The sequence below is a fragment of the Sebastes fasciatus genome, chromosome 21 (assembly GCF_043250625.1).
Source record: "Sebastes fasciatus isolate fSebFas1 chromosome 21, fSebFas1.pri, whole genome shotgun sequence".
NCBI classification, from domain to species: domain Eukaryota; kingdom Metazoa; phylum Chordata; class Actinopteri; order Perciformes; family Sebastidae; genus Sebastes; species Sebastes fasciatus.
In genome coordinates this window covers 24,820,776-24,844,304 of record NC_133815.1, presented here as the reverse complement: position 1 = coordinate 24,844,304, position 23,529 = coordinate 24,820,776, and the positions used below count along the sequence as shown (strand labels likewise).

Genomic DNA, 23,529 nt, shown 5'->3' with positions numbered 1-23,529 from the left:
TCATAATTAGTACTTAATACCTCATAATTTGTACTTAATATCTCACAATAATAACTTAATATCTCATAATTAGTACAAGATATCTCATAATTAGTACTTGATATATCATAATTAGTACTTGTTATCTCATAATAAGTTCTTGATATGTCATCATTAGTAGTAAACATGTCATCGTTAGCAGAGCGGACGTCCTAACTAGAGGATGGAGTGTATAATAAAGTGCTGGTAGGTATCCAGTCAGGTGAGGTGTTGCTGCTCTACACTCTCCCCTCTATGCTCCAGCTTGTGATACCACAGCTTTTCTACATCTGAAGATTAGGCCTCACCTGTTTCGGTCGGCAGCTGTCACAATACGGTGAATACGGTGAAAGTCCGTTTGGACGCATCTGTCTGACTTTCCGTGAGGACTGGACTGTGTTGCATCACAGGATGATCACTTATCTAGAGGATCTACATCTCCTGGCTTTTTATGTTATTCATTCATGTTTTCTGTTTTATTTTGATACTACAACTTCACTTCCTGCCTTGTGTTTTCCTGTCTGCCCCGCCCTGATTAGTCTCACCTGTCCCTCGTTAGCCCTGCAGACCTCCTGCTCACCTGCTCCCACTTCCCCGTTAGTCAGTCACTACGTATAGTCACATGGATATCTCCCAGTGTGTCAAACTGAGGAGGAAATAAAAGCTCCTTAAATCAGGTAGCTGCATCATCACACCTCTGTCTTCTAAAAGAGCGACAATCAATAACCATCTGAAGCTTTCCTCATAAATTAACAATGATCACATCTATTCTGGTAATAATGCCAGTAAGTCATAATTCATAGTCATAGTTTGGATATAGTAGATGTAGATTTCTTACAGTAATCTTAATCACTTCATCTCTCTGTGTATTGAAGCTCCCAGCAAACCTGAGTCCTGATCCAACAGCAACAATGGGGACATGAAAACAGAATATTTGGACATAGATCTGCACAGGTGAGTCAAAAACTCTCCTTCTGATGACGCTCAGGTTTGGTTTTGACCACATGGTGTCGTCCAATAATGATCCGCCTGGACCCGACTTCAACAACCCTTAAAGTACTTTACTTAAGTAGTACTAGTACTACATTTCTCTGAGCAATACAATATGTGCGTCCTAAAGTGACGTCATCTCCACGTAGAATAAACCCCACATTTTCATTCATGTTTTAATCTCTGACTCCTGCTTGACTCTTGTGTTTATATTTTTATTCAGATTGTTTGCTTAGTTATGAGGATATTTCGTATTAATATCCAAGTGCACAACTTTTAATTAAAAAATTATGCAAAATTCTTTTGAATAAAGGAAATTCCTCAATTATAAAAAGCAAGTTCCTTAACTACAAAATGAATCAAAGTTCTTAAATACAAAAATAAGCGAAATTCTTCTGAAATATAATTAAAGGTCCCATATTGTGCTATTTTTCAGGTTCAAAATTGTATTTTGTGTTTCTACTAGAACATGTTTACATGCTGTAATGTTAAAAAAAAAATATATTTTCCTCATACTGTCTGCTTGAATATGCCTGTATTTACCCTCTGTCTGAAACGCTCCGTTTTAGTGCATTTTGACGGAGTTGTAACAGAATTGTGTTGCTAGGCAACAGCTTGGGTCCATGTTTACTTCCTGTCAGCTGATGACATTCACACACACTGCAACCAGGAATGAACTGGGACACATTTACAATGTTTACGTTTAAAATTGTGCCAATGGTCTAAATATTGTATATTTGTGACATCACAAATGGGCAGAAATCCTGACAGCTTGTTTCAAATGCAGAGTTTCCGAATACGGGCTGTGTGTATTTCCCTGTGGATTGAGTGTTTCGATACTCTCACAGTATTTATATGGGACTGAAGCCTGCTTTATAATAAAAAATGAAATCAAAACATGAAAATCTCTTTTTTTTATAATATGGGACCTTTAAGTAAAATTCTTATGAAAAAAGAAAATTCCTTAATTACAAAATTAAGTAAAATTCTTTAAAAACAAGTAATTTATGAAAATCATGAAAATTTGCAAAATTGTTTATTACAACATTAAGTGAAATTCTTATGAAATAAGCAAAATCCTTCATTAGAAAAGAAGTAGTAAAAGTAACATCCTCAATATAAATTTGTGAATTGAATTGAATATGAATTAGGTAAATTCCCAAAGTACAAAATTAAGAAAATTCCTTGAATACAAAAGTAAGTAAAATTCATAAAAATTAAACAAATTCTTTAAGTGCAAAATGAAGTAAACTCATTATGTACAAAATTATTTAGAATAAAGAAAATTCCTCAATTATAAAAAAGCTAGTTCCTTAACTACAACATGAATCAATATTCTTAAATAAAAAATAAGCAGGATTCTTCAGTACAAAAATAAGCCAAATTCTACTGAAATAAAATACATTTGTTAAGTACAACATTAAGAAAATTCACGAAGTATAAAATCCTTTGAATACAAAAGTAAGTAAAAATCATACAAATTAAGTAAATTCTTTGAGTGCAAAATTAAGTAAACTCTTTATGTACAAAAAAAGGAAGATTCTAATGAAATAAAATTAAGTAAAATTCTTAAAATTATAAGTAAATTACTTAATTATAAAAATTTGCTAAATCCTTGATTACAACATTAAGTGAAATCCTTATGAAATAAGCAAATCCTTCATATGAAAAAAAAGGAGTAAAAGTAAAATCCTCAATTATAAATTGTCTTTATGTACAAAATTAAGCAAAATACTAAAATTCCTTCATCACACTACAAGCTGTTAGTACTCTTTTATTTTTGCACCCATTTGTATTATTATGGTTATTTGTTTTAGCTTAATGTGGTGTGTGCTTCCAACAATAAATGAGCCATGTGAACCACAAGGGAGCGCTAAAGTGAGGTTATAAAGTTCACGTGTCACTAATAAGATGAAACGGGTGTGAAAACAGTCTCTGGCTTTTAATACTGTACTTTGTTTTCTCGCTACATGACTTTGATTCATTCATTATATATATATTGGTGAATCACAAACATCAACAGATTGTCAACGTGGCAGCAGATGTGCTTCACCAACCCTGGATGTGCTCCAGATCTCCAGATCCAACAGTCGGTGGCTCTGTGACATGTTTTTACTCTTATCTCAGGATTTCATTCTTCAATTGTCTTCAAATTTGATTTGCACATTGGTAACACAGAGTTTAAAGGATATATAGCAATGTTTCAGTTATTTTGATGTAATATATAGCATTGTTCCCGATCGGCCTGGGTCAGACTCCTGCCGGTATTCCTGCTTTCAAGTCTAGTTTTCAATAACACTTTATGTTTGTGAGGTGTTTTTATAGATTTACATCTTCGGTAGGAACCAATGGGCTACATACGTTCTGACAGAAAGTCAGAAAGTATGAAAAGACTAACACATTGTTGGTTTTCATGTTGAGAGTAAGACAAATATAGTATATAAAGTGATATAATGAATCCAGCCTTCTTGTTTAAAGGTCCCTAACTTGCTCATTTTCAGGTTCATACTTGTATTTTGTGTTTCTACTAGAACATGTTTACATGCTGTAATGTTAAAAAAAAACTTTATTTTCCTCATACTGTCTGACTGAATATACCTGTATTCACCCTCTGTCTGAAACGCTCAGTTTTAGTGCATTTCAATTGAATTGCAACAGAATTGCGTTGCTAGGCAACAGTTTCGGTCCATGTTTACTTCCTGTCATCTAATGTCATTCACATGCACTGCAACAGGAAATAAACTTGGACACATTTCGAATGTTTACATTTAAAACCGTCAAATTATCTAAATATTGTATATTTGTGACATCACAAATGGACAGAAATCCTAACGGCTCGTTTCAAACGCACAATTTCTGAATGCGGGCTGTGTGTGTTTCTCCATATATTGAGCGTTTTGATAGTTTAACAGTATTTATATAGCACTTAAACCTGCTTTATAATATAAAAAGACATGAAAATCTCACTTTTTACAATGTGGGACCTTTTAAAGGGAACATTCATCTAAAATGAGCTGCTGCTGGGTTGTGTGTTATAAATCCATCTGGATGTGAGATGAGCTCCTTGGAGGTGCTGCTCTGCTCCCCGAGCTCCTTCCTCCTTCAGTCGGCCCTCCTTCAGCTGCAGGAACACCCAGGTTATAATAATCCGGCTCAGCCTTCTCACGTCTGCCCGGCCTCTGCCCCCTTTTGGCCTGGAGACACATGACAGCACACAGATGTGACTTCCTGCATCACTCCTCTCTCTTCACTTCAATAAACACGGACTGAGTGCTTCATGTCAGTCAGCAGTCTGAACAACAGACGTGTCAGTACCTTATAGTAGAAGTAAAGGCCAATGTTCGCCAACAGCAGAATCAGCGGCAGGACGATCGCTCTGATGATGAAAGGCCTTAGATCTAATCAAAAAACATGGACAGTCATCACATCACATCACATCACATCACATCACATCACATCACATCACATCACATCACATCACATCACATCACATCACATCACATCACATCACATCACATGACATCACGAGTCCAACAGCTCCCGTTAAACACAAACTGTAGTGACCTGAAATCTAAAATCACTTCTTGAATCTTACCTGCGACGGTGAGAGAGATCGGACGGCTCTCAGAGAAGAAGTCGTGAGAAAAAACATAGACGTGATAAACACAGCGGTAGTTTCCTTGGTGGGCGGGCTCTGCGGCAGGAAACAGGAAGTGGGCGGAGTGATTGACAGCTGGCTTGGTGTAGTTGAGTGCTGAGCTGGAGGAGGTGAAGGCAAGCCGGAAGGAGCCTCCTGGGTACTGTGGCTGGACGGAGCAGCTGATGTTGAAGGCGGAGCCCCTGAACACGTGAAACCCCTGCTGCTGGGCCTCGGAGACCCCGTCCACGGAGGAGGACCCAGAGATGTTGGGCTGAAGCAGCAGGTCTGTAAACACAGAGAGATGATTGGCTGAGAGCCGGGGGCACCTTCAGTCAGAAAAACAGTGCGCGCTGGTTAGCTACGGCTTCCGGGTTGAACGGCGTGTTTCCTCGAAATGGTGAACAACAGGCTTTTGAGGTGCGTTTCCGCTCATTTGGTGGGTGTGTCAGAGGTGTAACCCAATCAGCAGAGACGTGCACAAACCCCGTCGTATTATAAAGGCAGTGCATTTGCGTAGCACAGGGGTTCGCAACCTTTACTATCGAAAGAGCGATTTTAGGAAAGAAAAAAAAAAAAAAATCTGTCTGGAGCCACAAAACATTTGCAGTGAGATATGAGGCCACATTGAGGGGGGGGACATTTGAGATTTCGAGAATAAAGTTACAACTTTACGAGAAAAACTCATATTACGAGAAAAAAAGTCAGAATATTACGAGAATAAAGTCAGAACTTTACGAGAAAAAAAGAAAATAACACGTAAAATTACTACTACTACACTACCATACATATGTATACTGATATTATGATTTTATTCTCATAATACAATGACTTTTATTCTCATATCGCTTGCTGTGTATACTTTGCGTAAGTCTTCTCGACACCTGTGTTTTTTTTTAAAATTTATCAACTTTATTGAGGCAGTTGTCAAGTTTAAAACACTTGTGTATACAACTCAATTCTACAATTACAAACACGCCAGTGGGACTAAAGGTTGTAATAAAAGAGATTAAATAATAAATAAAAGTTAGATAAATATCTTGTAAAGCTTACAGTGGTTTATATGTCTTAGTAGCTTTTTGGTTTGTACATTCAGATCAATAGGAAATATATTGTGGATTTGTGAATATAGAATTTAGTTAAAATAACACACAAATTAATGAAATGGAACTGAGAACAGAGACACCTGTGACGTAGCAAAGAGGCGTGGCAATGTGCCACACGTCATATTTAACTGATGTGGCTTTAAAATGACGGCTCCGAGGCTCCAAGGTCTCATTTTGTTAAAAGCCTGTTGCCTCAACTCCTCTCTTCCTCGCGTCGCTTCCTCGGCTCCTCAGCTCGCATCTCTCGTGAGCGGGATTAAGACGCGAGGAGGCGAGGAAAGGAATGGAGGATGTACAAACTGAAATAGGAAATGCCTACAGACAGACAGGTGTGTCCTGTCAGGTGAAGCTCAGCAGTCTGTGGAGAGTTTGAAGCTTTCAGAAACAAGCCCACTTCTACGGCAAGCTGTTTTAACATTTAATAGACAGGAGATTCAGTAGAGATATCTGCAACGTTGTTTTGACTAGTCATAACTGTAATTCTAGATATCTGTAATTACAGGAGGAGGTGAGGAAAGGAATGGAGGGGGGGGGAGTGAAGCTATTCAAACATACTTTGGCGCTGCATTGCAGCCGTGTGGGTTTATACAGTGTGTCTGGAGACAATAAATCTACAACAGGCTGTAAATTTCTACCACAACTCTCTAGTGAACAAAGCTCTCGTTGGCCACAGATTCCTCGATGAGCTCTTTCTATTTCATGTTAATCTTCTGACAATCTGATCCACAGCGGTCCCCGACCACTCGTCTCACAGCCAGCTGCACATAGAGACCGATGTTGTGTGTCCAGCTTGGAGGACTAAATGCTCGTTAAAATGTTATTAAAATAAGCTTGTAGCTCGTTGTCTACCTCAATATGGTTAGAAAGAGCCCTCGTTGGTGTTTTGACTATGTTTGTCTGATGAGTTATTGATCCGGGAAGTTTGAATCTGTGAATCTTCCCAACTTTACCGAACTATCCAAGTTAGAAAAAGCTTCTGCTGACACTGTTCAGATGCTTTGTTGGGCCGATATCCAATGGGAAGCCTTGATGAGCAACGTCATGACAACAACTCTGACTAGTCATGATGAGATTTGAGATATCTGTAACTGTTATTTAGGATAGTCAGGACTGAAATACAGATATCTCTAACTGTCCTTTTGACTAGTCACAATGACCTTATAGATATCTGGAATAAGAACTCTGACTAGTCAAAATGTAGTTGTAGATATCTCTAATGTTAATTCTGGATGACTTTACAGTTCAGTCCAATGGAAACCACCGACTGTTACTGTGACGGAGGAAGGAACATACTGGAAACATTACTGTCATAGATGATGTCACTGATGGGCTTACCTGAGCAGGTGAGATTCAGGATGGAGTCAGAGGTATCTGATAATGCACACTCCCTCAGAGTAGATCCAGACTGAACACAGTAAGACCTGATACTCCACATAGATCTGGATGAGGACTCTATCTGTTCTACAGACACAGCAGAGCCACAATCTAACTCACTGCAGGCAACAGCTGCTTCCTTCAGGGTCCAGTCAGAGTAACGTTCACCCACTTGTCTCCAGTCTCCCTGTTTCACCTCCAGTGTTCCTGCACAGCGACTGTCTCCTCCCACCAACCTGACAGGCTCTGAACAGAAACAAGAGAGTCGTCAGTAAAAGAATAAAGTGAGTTTCATTAGAACAGAAATGAACCAGATCAGAGCTGCAGCTCCTCTTCTACCTGAGCAGGTGAGTCCAACAGCTTTGCCAGGTGAGCAGTTGTTTCTATCTGAGCCTGAGCTTCTACAGTCCAGGAGAGCAGACTCATTTCCTCCACACTGGAACTCTTTGGTCCACATTGGATCCTCCACTTCTCCATAGAGCGCCCCCTGGAGGACTGAAGGAGCCCCACAGCCAAGCTCCCTACAGACCACCTCTGCATCCTGCTGGTCAAAGTCAGCTTCACACACTGAGGACCACCGGCTAGACTGGTTGGACTTCACCTCCAGTCTGCCTGAGCACAGACTAGTCCCATTCACCAGCCTGACAGAGTCTGGAGAGATGACAGAAGATAAAATAGAGAGAGATAAAAGACACCAGACACTCAATAAAAAGATGTCATGAAACAACAATTCAGTGATTCAAACTGGACTCAGAACAGTTCCAACATGAGTTCATCATCAGGACACATCTTTTCACTGCTCGCTGACAGTGGCTAGAAGAGGGTCAATAGTAGAGGCAGGGGGATGGATGGGAAACAAGGAAGAGAATAAACATCTTGGTGCATTCAGCAGCTGATTTACGGAGGCAGCAGCTCCTCAGACTCCATCATGGCTGCTGAGACAGTCTGCTGTCATTCTAGCTGGCACATGTGTGTGTCAAGCTGGGTACATTATTAGATGATGTCATAGATGATGTCACTGATGGGTTTACCTGAGCAGGTGAAATTAAGGATGGAGAAAGAGGTATCTGATTTTGCACACTCCCTCACAGCAAAAAAACAGTTATTTATTTACACTAATTTTTTAAAAATCCACAGGGAGCCACTTGAGAGGAGCTAAAGAGACGCATGTGGCTCCAGAGTCGCAGTTTGCTTACCCCTGGTGTAGCACAACAGAGTCTTCAATGCACCACCGTTTCCGTTTAAACATTTTTTTTATGTTTTGTTGACACTCCGTTCAACTAAATGGACCTGATTTTGTGCCTCCTCGATCCTCGATGCTCCAGCTTGTGATCCAGAAATCGCTCTCGGCGCTCCATCTTGAAGGACATCCCAATCCCTAAAATGCATCAGGAGGAGCAAGGAGGCTTGCTGTGTATACTTTGCGTAAGTCTTCTCGGCACCTTTCTTAAAAAAAAAAAATGTTATCAACTTTATTGAGGCAGTTGTCAAGTTTAAAACACTTGTCTATACAACTCAAGTCTACAATTACAAACACGCCACGGGGACTAAAGGTTGTAATAAAAGAGATTAAATAATAAATAAAAGTTAGATAAATATCTTGTAAAGCTTACAGTGGTTTATATGTTTTAGTAGCTTTTTGGTTTGTACATTCAGATCAATAGGAAATATATTGTCTGACATGGACATGAAGAATTTGGATTTGTGAATATAGAATTTAGTTAAAATAACACACAAATTAATGAAATGGAACTGAGAACAGAGACACCTGTGACGTAGCAAAGAGGCGTGGCAATGTGCCACACATATTTAACTGATGTGGCTTTAAAATGACGGCTCCGAGGCTCCAAGGTCTCATTTTGTTAAAAGCCTGTTGCCTCAACTCCTCTCTTCCTGGCGTCTCTTCCTCGCCTCCTCAGCTCGCATCTCTCGTGGGCGGGACTAAGACGCGAGGCGAGGAAAGGAATGGAAGGGGGGGGGGTGAAGCTATTCAAACATATTTTGGCGCTGCATTGCAGCCGTATGGGTTTATAAAGTGTGTCTGGAGACAATAAAACTACAATAGGCTGTAAATTTCTACCACAACTCTCTAGTGAACAAAGCTCTCGTTGGCCACAGATTCCTCGATGATGAGCTCTTTCTATTTCATGTTAATCTTCTGACTATCTGATCCACAGCGGTCCCTGACCACTCGTCTCACAGCCGGCTGCACATAGAGACCGATGTTGTGTGTCCAGCTTGGAGGACTAAAGGCTCGTTGTGATTAAAATGAGCTTGTAGCTCGTTGTCTACCTCACTACGGTTAGAAAGAGCCCTCGTTGGTGTTTTTACTATGTTTCTCTAATGAGTTACTCATCCGGGAAGTTTGAATCTGTGAATCTTCCCAACTTTACCAAACTATCCAAGTTAGAAAAAGCTTCTGCTGACACTGTTCAGATGCTTTGTTGGGCCGATATCCAATGGGAAGCCTTGATGAGCAACGTCATGACAACAACTCCGACTAGTCATGATGAGGTTTGAGAGATCTGTAACTGTTATTTAGGATAGTCAGGACTGAAATACAGATATCTATAAATGTCCTGTTGACTAGTCACAATGACCTTATAGATATCTGGAATAAGAACTCTGACTAGTCACAATGTAATTACGACTAGTCAAAATGTAGTTGTAGATATCTCTAATGTTAATTCTGGATGACTTTACAGTTCAGTCCAATGGAAACCACCGACTGTTACTGTGACGGAGGAAGGAACATACTGGAAACATTACTGTCATAGATGATGTCACTGATGGGCTTACCTGAGCAGGTGAGATTCAGGATGAAGTCAGAGGTATATGATATTGCACACTCCCTCAGAGCAGATCCAGACTGAACACAGTCAGACCTGATACTCCACACAGATCTGGATGAGGACTCATTTCTCCGTCCTACAGAAACAGCAGAGCCACAGTCTAACTCTCTGCACGCAACAGTTGCTTCCTTCAGGGTCCAGTCAGAGTCACGGTCATTCACTGGTCTCCAGTCTCTCTGTTTCACCTCCAGTGTTCCTGCACAGCGAGTGTTTCCTCCCACCAACCTGACAGGCTCTGAACAGAAACAAGAGAGTCGTCAGTAAAAGAATAAAGTGAGTTTCATTAGAACAGAAATGAACCAGATCAGAGCTGCAGCTCATCTTCTACCTGAGCAGGTGAGTCCAACAGCTTTGCCAGCTGAGCAGCTGTTTCTCTCTGAGCCTGAGCTTCTACAGTCCAGGAGAGCAGACTCTTTTCCTCCACACTGGAACTCTTTGGTCCACATTGGATCCTCCACTTCTCCATAGAGCGCCCCCTGGAGGACTGAAGGAGCCCCACAGCCAAGCTCCCTACAGACCACCTCTGCATCCTGCTGGTCAAAGTCAGCTTCACAGACTGAGGACCACCGGCTAGACTGGTTGGACTTCACCTTCAGTCTGCCTGAGCACAGACTAGTCCCATTCACCAGCCTGACAGAGTCTGGAGAGATGATAGAAGATAGAATAGAGAGAGATCAAAGACACCAGACACTCAATAAAAAGATGTCATGAAACAACAATTCAGTGATTCAAACTGGACTCAGAACAGTTCCAACATGAGTTCATCATTAGAAAGCTGTCAAGCTGAAGAAGGAGTCCTTTCAGGCTGGTGTCTGGTTGGCCGAGGGAACTCCTGAAGCAGCAGACATGTATGTTTCATATCAGTGATGTGACGGTGAGGAAATGTTCCCACCGGTTAATAAACTTATGACAACATTGGTGTGTTACCGATTACACTGGACATTTTAAAAGAACAGATGACGGTCAACATGTGTAGCGCGCTGACTCTGATCTTTACCATCTGGTGGCGGTGTGTCTCCCCTCTCCAGTAGAGCTTTCGCTGAGGGGCTGTAGGGGTTTACCAGGCGCCGCTGCGCCACACACCGGCTGTGACCGCTCCATCCTCCTCGCAGCGATTACCTCATTCACGTTTTGGTCCCCTCATAGCATTTGGGTTTAAATGTGAAATATTGCCAAATAGGCACGTTTGCTTTTCAATTTGACACCAAATCCTCCGTCATCGTCTTGTCTGTCAACTCTCTCTCTCGTCTCGTGTGTGTGAAATCTGATTCCTGCTACTCTGAGCTGACTCCTTACGGAGCAGATGCATTCACTTTCACACTGTAGCGTCCGTTGTCAGACTATCTATTGATAACATGCTGCTGATACGCCAAAATGAACTAAACGGGTTTTATTTCTGTAAAAAAAAGCAAGACGACGTTGGGGAAGGTGGGGACGTCATGTAATGGGTGTGTGCCCGACCACCGTGTAACACCGACTACCTAGCAGATCAAAAGACTCCATCATGGCCTGCAAAGATAGACTGCTGTGATTCTAGCTGGTGCATGTGTGTCAACCTGGGTACATTACTGTCATAGATGATGTCACTGATGATGTCACTGATGGGCTTACCTGAACAGGTGAGATTCAGGATGGAGTCAGAGGTATCTGATGTTGCACACTCCCTCAGAGCAGATCCAGACTGAACACAGTCAGACCCGATACTCCACACAGATCTGACTTCAGACTCCCTTCTATGTTCTAGTAAGTAGTAGAAAAATAATGGTGAACCTGCAAAGAAACAGGAAGATTTTTACTGATTGTGCTAATTTATCAAATTTAGCATTGATTCCTTGCCAGCCAAACCATGTCCCAAAAAATAATAATAATGCTTCTAGCACATTAAAGCTAGCCCTGTTAAACGTCAGGTCTTTGGCAGGAAAAACTTTTTTAATCAATGATTTTATTATTGAGCACAAGCTTGATTTTATGTTTTTAACTGAAACTTGGTTAGGCCAAAATAACAGTGCAGCTGTTCTTATCGAGTCAACTCCTCCAAACTTTAGTTTTATGAGCGAAACCAGAATGCATAAGAAAGGAGGTGGAGTTGCCATATTGTTTAATGATTCTCTCCAATGCAAACAGATATCTTATGGACATTTTGCTTCTTTTGAATATGTCGCTCTTCAGCTGAACTCCTCTTCTCGAGCTTTGTTTCTCAATATCTACAGGCCACCTAAATACTGTGCAAACTTTTTTGATGATTTTACTGAACTGCTGTCTGTAATTTGTGTTGACTTTGACTGTGTAGTCATTGTTGGTGATTTTAACATCCATGTTGACAACCAACAGGACAGAGGGGCCAAAGAACTTTGTCAGGTTCTTGATAACTATGGAATGAGTCAGCATGTGACAGAGCCCACACACAATAGGGGACACACTTTGGACTTAATCATATCAAAGGGCCTGAACATTTCCAAGGTTGTAGTGATGGATGTTGCTCTGTCTGATCATTCATGTGTATTCTTTGAGAGTACTCTTCCTGTGCACAGAAATGATAAGACAGAGGTAATCACAAAAAGATATATCACTGAAAATACCAGTGATCAATTTGTTCAGGCTTTCTCTTCCACACCCACCCTCCCCTGGACCTCTGTCAATGAGCTTGTAGATAATTTCAATTCTAAAATGACAAATGTTATTGATAGCATTGCACCCACCACGGTGAAGATTGTCTCTGGTAAGAAAAAATCTCCATGGAGAAATACCATGTTGGTAAGAAATGAAAAAAGAGTGTCGAAAAGCTGAACGCCAGTAGCGGAAAACAAATCTACAAGTTCATTATGACATCTATAAAGAGAGACTTTGCATTTATAATTCAGAACTGAAAAATGCCAGGCGGTCCTTCTTCTCTGACATCATCACCAAAAACAATAACAATGCACGTGCCCTGTTTGCTACTGTCGACAGGCTAACAAACCCTCCTGTGTCAGTAGCCTCTGAACTTTTATCCTCCAGGGCCTGCAATGAATTTGCTTCCTTTTTTACAGAAAAAATTCACAAAATCAGACAAGCAGTCACTTCCTCCATAGCAGGTACAGGATGTTTGTTTCCCCTGCGTCCACTTAAACCTGGCGCAAATAACATGACACAGTTTTATCCAATAAATCAGACATACCTGGAGGAAATCATACAACATCTAAAATCCTCCTCATGCTGCTTTGACATTCTGCCAACAGCCCTTTTCAAAAAAGTATCAGATTGTATGGTCTCAGAGCTTTTACAGCTTGTTAATGCATCTCTTGTTTCAGGAGTCTTCCCACAGGCCCTGAAAATGGCTGTCATCAAACCACTCCTCAAAAAGAACAATCTGGACTCATCAATAGTAAATAACTACAGACCAATATCAAATCTTACATTCTTGTCTAAAATAATTGAAAAAACAGTTTTTCAAAAATTAAATAGCTTTCTGGCACTAAACAACTCTTTTGATGTCTTCCAGTCAGGTTTTCGACGAAACCACAGCACTGAGACTGCTCTTGATAAGGTCTTCAATGACATCCAATTGAACACAGACAGTTGTAGAACTACGGTTTTAGTTTTACTGGATCTCAGTGCTGCATTCGACACGGTTGACCATAATATATTACTAGACAGACTGGAAAACTGGGTGGGTATTTCTGGCATAGCACTCAGCTGGTTTAAATCCTACCTAAAAGACAGGGACTTCTTTGTGTCTATAGGTAATTGCAAATCTGAGCTGAACAAAATCACATGCGGAGTTCCCCAAGGCTCCATCTTGGGGCCTCTTTTGTTTAACATCTACATGCTCCCACTGGGTCAGATTTTTGAGAACAACAAAATAAATTACCATAACTACGCAGACGACACACAAATTTACATAACTCTATCACCAGGAGACTACAGTCAAATACAAGCACTGAGTGAGTGCATTGAACAAGTCAATAATTGGATGTGCCAGAATTTTCTTCAGCTGAACAAAGACAAAACTGAGGTCGTAGTTTTTGGAGCTAAAAAAGAAAGATTAAAGGTTAATGCTCACCTACAATCTGTGATGTTAAAAAGCTCGGACCAAGCCAGAAACCTTGGTGTAGTGATGGACTCTGACCTGAGCTTCAACAGCCATATTAAGACAATTACAAAGACAGCCTTATATCACCTGGAGAATATAAGAAGAATTAGAGGACTGATGTCTCAGCAGGATTTGGAAAAACTAGTCCATGCATTTATCTTCAGCCGACTTGACTACTGTAACGGCGTCTTCACTGGTCTTCCTAAAAAATCAATCAGACAGCTGCAGCTGATTCAGAACGCTGCTGCTAGAGTCCTCACTAAGACCAAGAAAGTGGATCACATCAGTCCAGTTCTGAAGTCTCTACACTGGCTGTCTGTCTCTCAGAGAATTGATTTCAAAATACTGCTGCTGGTTTACAAAGCACTAAATGGTTTAGGGCCAAAATACATTTCTGATCTTCTGCTGTGTTATGAACCATCCAGACCTCTCATGTCATCTGGATCAGGTCTGCTTAGTGTCCCCAGAGTCAGAACTAAACATGCAGAAGCAGCATTCAGTTTTTATGCACCAAATATCTGGAACAAGCTCCCAGAACCCTGCAGGACCGCTCCAACTCTCACTTCTTTTAAAACAAAGCTTAAAACTTTCCTGTTTGCGGGTGCCTTTAATTAAACCAGATAATGATCTGACACTGCACTATAACTTTTACTCTTTTGAGTTTTATGCAATTTTAGCTTCTATCATAGCTTTTATTTTTAGCTTGTTTTTATTTTCTAATCTTTCATGTTTTAATGTTTTTATGTTTTTATAACTGTTTTAATTATTTCTTAATGTTCTTTTGCATTTTGTCGCAATGTTCTTGCATGTTTCTGTAAAGCACTTTGAATTGCCCTGTTGTTGAAATGTGCTATACAAATAAAGCTGCCTTGCCTTGCCTTGCCTTGCCTTCTACAGAAACAGCAGAGCCACAATCTAACTCTCTGCAGGCAACAGTTGCTTCCTTCAGGGTCCAGTCAGGGAAACGTTCACCCACTGGTCTCCAGTCTCCCTGTTTCACCTCCAGTGTTCCTGCACAGCGACTGTCTCCTCCCACCAACCTGACAGGCTCTGAACAGAAACAAGAGAGTCGTCAGTAAAAGAGTAAAGTGAGTTTCATTAGAACAGAAATGAACCAGATCAGAGCTGCAGCTCCTCTTCTACCTGAGCAGGTGAGACCAACAGCTTTGCCAGGTGAGCAGGTGTTTCTCTCTGAGCCTGAGCTTCTACAGTCCAGGAGAGCAGACTCTTTTCCTCTACACTGGAACTCTTTGGTCCACATTGGATCCTCCACTTCTCCATAGAGCACCCCCTGGAGGACTGAAGGAGCCCCACAGCCAAGCTCCCTACAGACCACCTCTGCATCCTGCTGGTCAAAGTCAGCTTCACACACTGAGGACCACCGGCTAGACTGGTTGGACTTCACCTCCAGTCTGCCTGAGCACAGTCTAGTCCCATTCACCAGCCTGACAGAGTCTGGAGAGATGATAGAAGATAAAATAGAGAGAGATAAAAGACACCAGACACTCAATAAAAAGATGTCATGAAACAACAATTCAGTGATTCAAACTCAGTTCCAACATGAGTTCATCATCAGGACACATCTTTTCACTGCTCACTGACAGTGGCTAGAAGAGGGTCAATAGTAGAGGCAGGGGGATGGATGGGAAACCAGGAAGAGAATAAACATCTTGGTGCATTCAGCAGCTGATTTACGGAGGCAGCAACTCATCAGACTCCATCATGGCTGCTCAGACAGTCTGCTGCCATTCTACCTGGCACATGTGTGTGTCAACCTGGGTACATTATTAGATGATGTCATAGATGATGTCACTGATGGGTTTACCTGAGCAGGTGAGATCAAGGATGGAGAAAGAGGTATCTGATTTTGCACACTCCCTCACAGCAAAAAAACAGTTATTTATTTACACTAATTTTTTAAAAATCCACAGGGAGCCACTGGAGAGGAGCTAAAGAGACGCATGTGTCTCCAGAGCCGCAGTTTGCTTACCCCTGGTGTAGCACAACAGAGTCTTCAATGCACCACCGTTTCCGTTTAAACGTTTTTCTACATTTGTTGACCCTCCGTTCAACTAAATGGACCTGATTTTGTGCCTCCTCGACCCTCAATACTCCGGCTTCTGAACCAGAAATCGATCTCAGCACTCCATCTTGAAGGACATCCCAATTCCTAAAATGCATCAGGAGGAGCAAGGAGGCTTGCTGTGTATACTTTGCGTAAGTCTTCTCGGCACCTGTGTTTGTTTAAAAATTTGTTATCAACTTTATTGAGGCAGTTGTCAAGTTTAAAACACTTGTGTATACAACTCAATTCTACAATTACAAACACGCCACGGGGACTAAAGGTTGTAATAAAAGAGATTAAATAATAAATAAAAGTTAGATAACTATCTTGTAAAGCTTACAGTGGTTTATATGTTTTAGTAGCTTTTTGGTTTGTACATTCAGATCAATAGGAAATATATTGTCTGACATGGACATGAAGAATTTGGATTTGTGAATATAGAATTTAGTTAAAATAACACACAAATTAATGAAATGGAACTGAGAACAGAGACACCTGTGACGTAGCAAAGAGGCGTGGCAATGTGCCACACGTCATATTTAACTGACGTGGCTTTAAAATGACGGCTCCGAGGCTCCAAGGTCTCATTTTGTTAAAAGCCTGTTGCCTCAACTCCTCTCTTCCTCGCGTCTCTTCCTCACCTCCTCAGCTCGCATCTCCCGTGGGCGGGACTAAGACCCGAGGAGAGGAGGCGAGGAAAGGAATGGAAGGGGGGGGGGTGAAGCTATTCAAACATATTTTGGCGCTGCATTGCAGCCGTATGGGTTTATAAAGTGTGTCTGGAGACAATAAAACTATAATAGGCTGTACATTTCTACCACAACTCTCTAGTGAACAAAGCTCTCGTTGGCCACAGATTCCTCGATGATGAGCTCTTTCTATTTCATGTTAATCTTCTGACTATCTGATCCACAGCGGTCCCCAACCACTCGTCTCACAGCCGGCTGCACATAGAGACCGATGTTGTGTGTCCAGTTAGGACGACTAAAGGCTCGTTGTGATTAAAACGAGCTTGTAGCTCGTTGTCTACCTCACTACGGTTAGAAAGAGCCCTCGTTGGTGTTTTTACTATGTTTCTCTAATGAGTTACTCATCCGGGAAGTTTGAATCTGTGAATCTTCCCAACTTTACCAAACTATCCAAGTTAGAAAAAGCTTCTGCTGACACTGTTCAGATGCTTTGTTGGGCCGATATCCAATGGGAAGCCTTGATGAGCAACGTCATGACAACAACTCTGACTAGTCATGATGAGGTTTGAGAGATCTGTAACTGTTATTTAGGATAGTCAGGACTGAACTACAGATATCTATAAATGTCCTTTTGACTAGTCACAATGACCTTATAGATATCTGGAATAAGAACTCTGACTAGTCACAATGTAATTACGACTAGTCAAAATGTAGTTGTAGATATCTCTAATGTTAATTCTGGATGACTTTACAGTTCAGTCCAATGGAAACCACCGACTGTTACTGTGACGGAGGAAGGAACATACTGGAAACATTACTGTCATAGATGATGTCACTGATGGGCTTACCTGAGCAGGTGAGATTCAGGATGGAGTCAGAGGTATATGATGTTGCACACTCCCTCAGAGTAGATCCAGACTGAACACAGCCAGAACTGATCCTCCACACAGATCTGGATGAGGACTCCTCTCTCAGTTCTACAGAAACAGCAGAGCCACAATCTAACTCTCTGCAGGCAACAGCTGCTTCCTTCAGGGTCCAGTCAGAGTAAGGTTCACCCACTGGTCTGCAGTCTCCCTGATGATTCACCTCCAGTGTTCCTGCACAGCGAGTGTTTCCTCCCACCAACCTGACATCAGGCTCTGAAAAGAAACGAGAGTCATCAGTAAAAGAATAAAGTGAGTTTCATTAGAACAGAAATGAACCAGATCAGAGCTGCAGCTCCTCTTCTACCTGAGCAGGTGAGTCCAACAGCTTTGCCAGTTGAGCAGTTGTTTCTATCTGAGCCTGAGCTTCTACAGTCCAGGAGAGCAGACTCTTTTCCTCTACACTGGAACTCTTTGGTCCACATTGGATCCTCCACTTCTCCATAGAGCGCCCCCTGGAGGACTGAAGGAGCCCCACAGCCAAGCTCCCTACAGACCACCTCTGCATCCTGCTGGTCAAAGTCAGCTTCACACACTGAGGACCACCGGCTAGACTGGTTGGACTTCACCTCCAGTCTGCCTGAGCACAGACTAGTCCCATTCACCAGCCTGACAGAGTCTGGAGAGATGACAGAAGATAAAATAGAGAGAGATAAAAGACTCCAGACACTCAATAAAAAGATGTCATGAAACAACAATTCAGTGATTCAAACTGGACTCAGAACAGTTCCAACATGAGTTCATCATCAGGACACATCTTTTCACTGCTCACTGACAGTGGCTAGAAGAGGGTCAATGGTAGAGGCAGGGGGATGGATGGGAAACCAGGAAGAGAATAAACATCTTGGTGCATTCAGCAGCTGATTTACGGAGGCAGCAACTCATCAGACTCCATCATGGCTGCTCAGACAGTCTGTTGTCATTCTAGCTGGCACATGTGTGTGTCAACCTGGGTACATTATTAGATGATGTCATAGATGATGTCACTGATGGGTTTACCTGAGCAGGTGAGATCCAGAATGGAGGAAGAGGTATCTGATTTTGCACACTCCCTCACAGCAAAAAAACAGTTATTTATTTCCACAACATTTTTTAAAAATCCACAGGGAGCCACTGGAGAGGAGCTAAAGAGACGCATGTGTCTCCAGAGCCGCAGGTTGCTGACCCCTGGTGTAGCACAACAGAGTCTTCAATGCACCACCGTTTCCGTTTAAACGTTTTTCTACATTTGTTGACCCTCCGTTCAACTAAATGGACCTGATTTTGTGCCTCCTTGATCCTCGATGCTCTAGCTTGTGATCCAGAAATCGCTCTCAGCGCTCCATCTTGAAGGACATCCCAATTCCTAAAATGCATCAGGAGGAGCAAGGAGGCTTGCTGTGTATACTTTGCGTAAGTCTTCTCGACACCTGTGTTTGTTTAAAAATTTGTTATCAACTTTATTGAGGCAGTTGTCAAGTTTAAAACACTTGTGTATACAACTCAAGTCCACAATTACAAACACGCCACGGGGACTAAAGGTTGTAATAAAAGAGATTAAATAATAAATAAAAGTTAGATAAATATCTTGTAAAGCTTACAGTGGTTTATATGTTTTAGTAGCTTTTTGGTTTGTACATTCAGATCAATAGGAAATATATTGTCTGACATGGTCATGAAGAATTTTGATTTGTGAATATAGAATTTAGTTAAAATAACACACAAATTAATGAAATGGAACTGAGAACAGAGACACCTGTGACGTAGCAAAGAGGCGTGGCAATGTGCCACACGTCATATTTAACTGATGTGGCTTTAAAATGACGGCTCCGAGGCTCCAAGGTCTCATTTTGTGAAAAGCCTGTTGCCTCAACTCCTCTCTTCCTCGCGTCTCTTTCTCGCCTCCTCAGCTCGCATCTCTCGTGGGCGGGACTAAGACCAGAGGAGAGGAGGCGAGGAAAGGAATGGAGGATGTACGAACTGTGAAATAGGAAATGCCTACAGACAGACAGGTGTGTCCTGTCAGGTGAAGCTCAGCAGTCTGTGGAGAGTTTGAAGCTTTCAGAAACAAGCCCACTTCTACGGCAAGCTGTTTTAACATTTAATAGCTAGACAGGAGATTCAGTAGAGATATCTGCAACTCTGTTTTGACTAGTCATAACTGTAATTCTAATTAATAGGCTAAGAATTTCTACCACAACTCTCTAGTGAACAAAGCTCTCGTTGGTCAGATTTCTCGATGATGAGCTCTTTCTATTTCATGTTAATCTTCTAACTATCTGATCCACAGCGGTCCCCGACCACTCGTCTCACAGCCAGCTGCACATAGTGACCGATGTCGTGAGTCCAGCTCAGAGGGCCTCACTACGGTTAGAAAGAGCCCTCGTCGGTGTTTTGACTATGTTTGTCTGATGAGTTATTGATCCGGGAAGTTTGAATCTGTGAATCTTCCCAACTTTACCAAACTATCCAAGTTAGAAAAATCTTCTGCTGACACTGTTCAGATGCTTTGTCGGGCCGATATCCAATGGGAAGCCTTGATGAGCAACGTCATGACAACAACTCTGACTAGTCATGATGAGGTTTGAGAGATCTGTAACTGTTATTTAGGATAGTCAGGACTGAACTACAGATATCTCTAAATGTCCTTTTGACTAGTCACAATGACCTTATAGATATCTGGAATAAGAACTCTGACTAGTCACAATGACGTTATAGATATCTGGAATAAGAACTCGGACTAGTCTCAATGTAATTACGACTAGTCAAAATGTAGTTGTAGATATCGCTAATGTTAATTCTGGATGACTTTACAGTTCAGTCCAATGGAAACCACCGACTGTTACTGTGACGGAGGAAGGAACATACTGGAAACATTACTGTCATAGATGATGTCACAGATGGGCTTACCTGAGCAGGTGAGATCCAGGATGGAGTCAGAGTAATCTGATGTTGCACACTCCCTCAGAGCAGATCCAGACTGAACACAGTAAAACCTGATCCTCCACACAGATCTGGATGAGGACTCCTTTCTCCGTCCTACAGACACAGCAGAGCCACAATCTAACTCTCTGCAGGCAGCAGCTGCTTCCTTCAGGGTCCAGTCAAAGTAACGTTCATTCACTGGTCTCCAGTCTCCCTGATGTTTCAGCTCCAGTGTTCCTGCACAGCGACTGTCTCCTCCCACCAACCTGACAGACTCTGAACAGAAACAAGAGAGTCGTCAGTAAAAGAACTGAATTTAAGAAAAGATTAAACTGAGACTTGACTTTATTTCTCTATTTCTCTTTTTTTTATTTACCTGTTGAGTGGTGATTTTCTTCAGCCTGGAGTCCTGTAGAAATACACAAATATTTATTGTTTAAGTAACTTTTTGGAGATGTGACGGAGCCGCTGGCTTAGTTTTAGTTTAGTTTTAATATCTATTAATGCGATAAAGTAAACATTTAGATTTCCCAATATGTGGTCAGTTTATCCAAATAATGCCTGTTTGGAAATTTGCTGCCATGTTTTCAGAGATGCTAGAGCGGATGGTGGGGTGCCTTGAGACCAGCCAGTCAGTCATATGATACGTCTTGCTTGAGTATATTTCAGTGTTTACAGTCTTCAAACTTAATCTTTCATTTAGTCAGCAGTATGCAGTAAAATATGGGTGTGAATCTTCCATTATTTCAAGATTCAATTTTGATTCTAGGGGTCACGATTAGATTCAAAATAGATCCTCGATTCAGTACATAGCGCTACTAATTTCAGGATCTACTCCAGTCCGCTGTGCACTAATAAAGGTGGTAGGGTAAATTATATCATGAAAAAAGAATACAGTGTGTATAAGATTATGGAGTTTTTATAATTAAAAAAGTTATATCAAAAAATGTAAACACAAACATTTATTCATGCTAAACTTGCAAATAAACATATTTTACTAAAAAGGGTTTATTATTTCTCAATTCTCAGTGACTTCAAGAATAACAAGTTCAAGCTATACAAAAATTAAAAATGCTGCCTGTTATATAAATAATTAGTTATTTATGGCTAGCTGCCTTTTTATTTCTCAGAAACTTGACCATTTCAAACTAAACTGTGCACAAATAACACTGCAAAACTGTGATTTTGTGTGATTTTTAACTAATCACACAATAATGCTTGTCATAACTTTGACTTGGTGTATATTGCCCATCAGTAGCAATATCTTGGTTCTTTTGTAAAAAAAAATATTAAAAATCGGCCCAATGGCATCACGTGACGGACACGGAAGTTGTAGTACCGCCGTTTGGCCACTATGAATCAACGACAGTGCGTTTTTTTGTAATTTTTGTATGCTATTTCATTATTAAATTAACTTTGATTCACCATCAATTTTTGTAAAACTACCAATATTCGGGCCTTTCTAGTTCACTGCGCTGGTTAGCATTATAACTAGGGTAATGTTAGCGTTCAGCAGACGCCTGGAACGCCTGGAAGGGTATAGCAAAACAGAAGCAGAGTAGGGGTGGGCATCATACTGGGTCGGCGCGCCCAGCAAGTCACGATAGTCTCTCCCATAGAAATATATACATAGATGCTGCATTGGAAGCTTCAGCCCGTTGCGGCAATACGTCAATGTGGGCGCCATATTGGACCTGGAAAGACTGGCCTGTAACCCTATATAAGTGAACGGGGGAGCTGCTGTTTTTCTGGATAAAAAGCACTATAACGGCTACATTTCTCAACCGTTTTCAACGAGTCGTTATATATTAAAGGGATTATGATCTACGAGTAGTTGAAAAATAAAGTTTATTCTCCAGTTACTTAGACTCTGGATAGTTAATCTATAATTAATAATCTATAATACAGAGGTCCCTGTATAATATAATATAATATAACATAATGTACAATGAAATGTCTTCCTCCCTTTTAGCGATCATGCTTTCAATCTATAGGCTACGACTAACACTGCTACTGATATTACTATTAAATACTTACTAATAAGATCAATCAGAATAACAGGTGATTAGTAGTGTATAAATAAACAATGGTAACAATAAATATTAGTATAATATTAGTTATGATCTGAATTTAATTAAATAATGGTGATAATACAGCAATTATAAAAAACTAAATAATCTAATAGCGTAAATGTTAACGAAGACATGCCATTAGTTTTATTGTTTACAATATTACACACATTATTTTTAATACGTATCGTACATTTCATGTTTTAAACACGATATGTTAGATATGAACATCAATAAGCTAACATTAGCTGATATCAATTAGTTAAAAATAAGGAACATTAGCTAACATTAGCTTATATTGATTAGTTAACAATAAGGAACATTAGCTAACATTAGCTTATATCGATTAGTCAATAAGGAACGTTAGCTAGCTCTTATCTGATGTTACAGACACAAACGTTTTGTAAAGATGTAAGGTTATATATATAAAGTTAAAAATGCTTAAAGCAAAATGTGATTTGATAGTACTAGTTTTTAATAATGACCTAATAATTGATTGAATCTACCAGATCGAAGGACAGACCGCTAATCCATGAACCGGAAGCAGTGACGTTAACGTATTTAACAGTTTTTCACCCAAATCTTTCAGAAAATATTGTTATGTTAACTTAACGTTACTCCTCGTAGATCATAATTGTTTGAATATAATAACGACTCGTTGAAATCGGTTTAGAAATGTAGACGTTATAGTGCTTTATATCCAGAAAAACAGCAGCTCCCTTGTTCACTTGTAGGGTTACAGGCCAGTCTGGCCAGGTCCAATATGGCGCCCACGTTGAAGTACGATCCAGGGGTCAATGTGGTGTCTATGTATATATGTCTATGTA

At 40.8% G+C, this 23,529-nt stretch overlaps 2 protein-coding genes across 2 annotated transcripts; both read right to left on the bottom strand.

Moving 5' to 3' along the window:
- Positions 1 to 2,706: 2,706 nt before the first annotated feature.
- On the bottom strand, positions 2,707 to 22,320 carry LOC141760103 (uncharacterized). Its single transcript, XM_074622753.1, has 5 exons — positions 22,152 to 22,320; positions 20,619 to 20,909; positions 4,604 to 4,933; positions 4,324 to 4,406; positions 2,707 to 4,202 (listed from the first exon to the last, which is right to left on the bottom strand). The coding sequence occupies exons 1-5, from the start codon at positions 22,318 to 22,320 to the stop codon at positions 4,041 to 4,043; spliced, it is 1,035 nt and encodes a 344-aa protein (XP_074478854.1). The 3' UTR covers positions 2,707 to 4,040.
- On the bottom strand, positions 5,929 to 18,154 carry LOC141760062 (scavenger receptor cysteine-rich type 1 protein M130-like). The gene is made up of 10 exons (XM_074622707.1): positions 18,064 to 18,154; positions 17,652 to 17,945; positions 15,193 to 15,504; positions 14,938 to 15,099; positions 11,589 to 11,747; positions 10,306 to 10,617; positions 9,925 to 10,212; positions 7,465 to 7,776; positions 7,087 to 7,371; positions 5,929 to 6,050 (listed from the first exon to the last, which is right to left on the bottom strand). The coding sequence occupies exons 1-10, from the start codon at positions 18,152 to 18,154 to the stop codon at positions 5,929 to 5,931; spliced, it is 2,337 nt and encodes a 778-aa protein (XP_074478808.1).
- Positions 22,321 to 23,529: the final 1,209 nt, after the last annotated feature.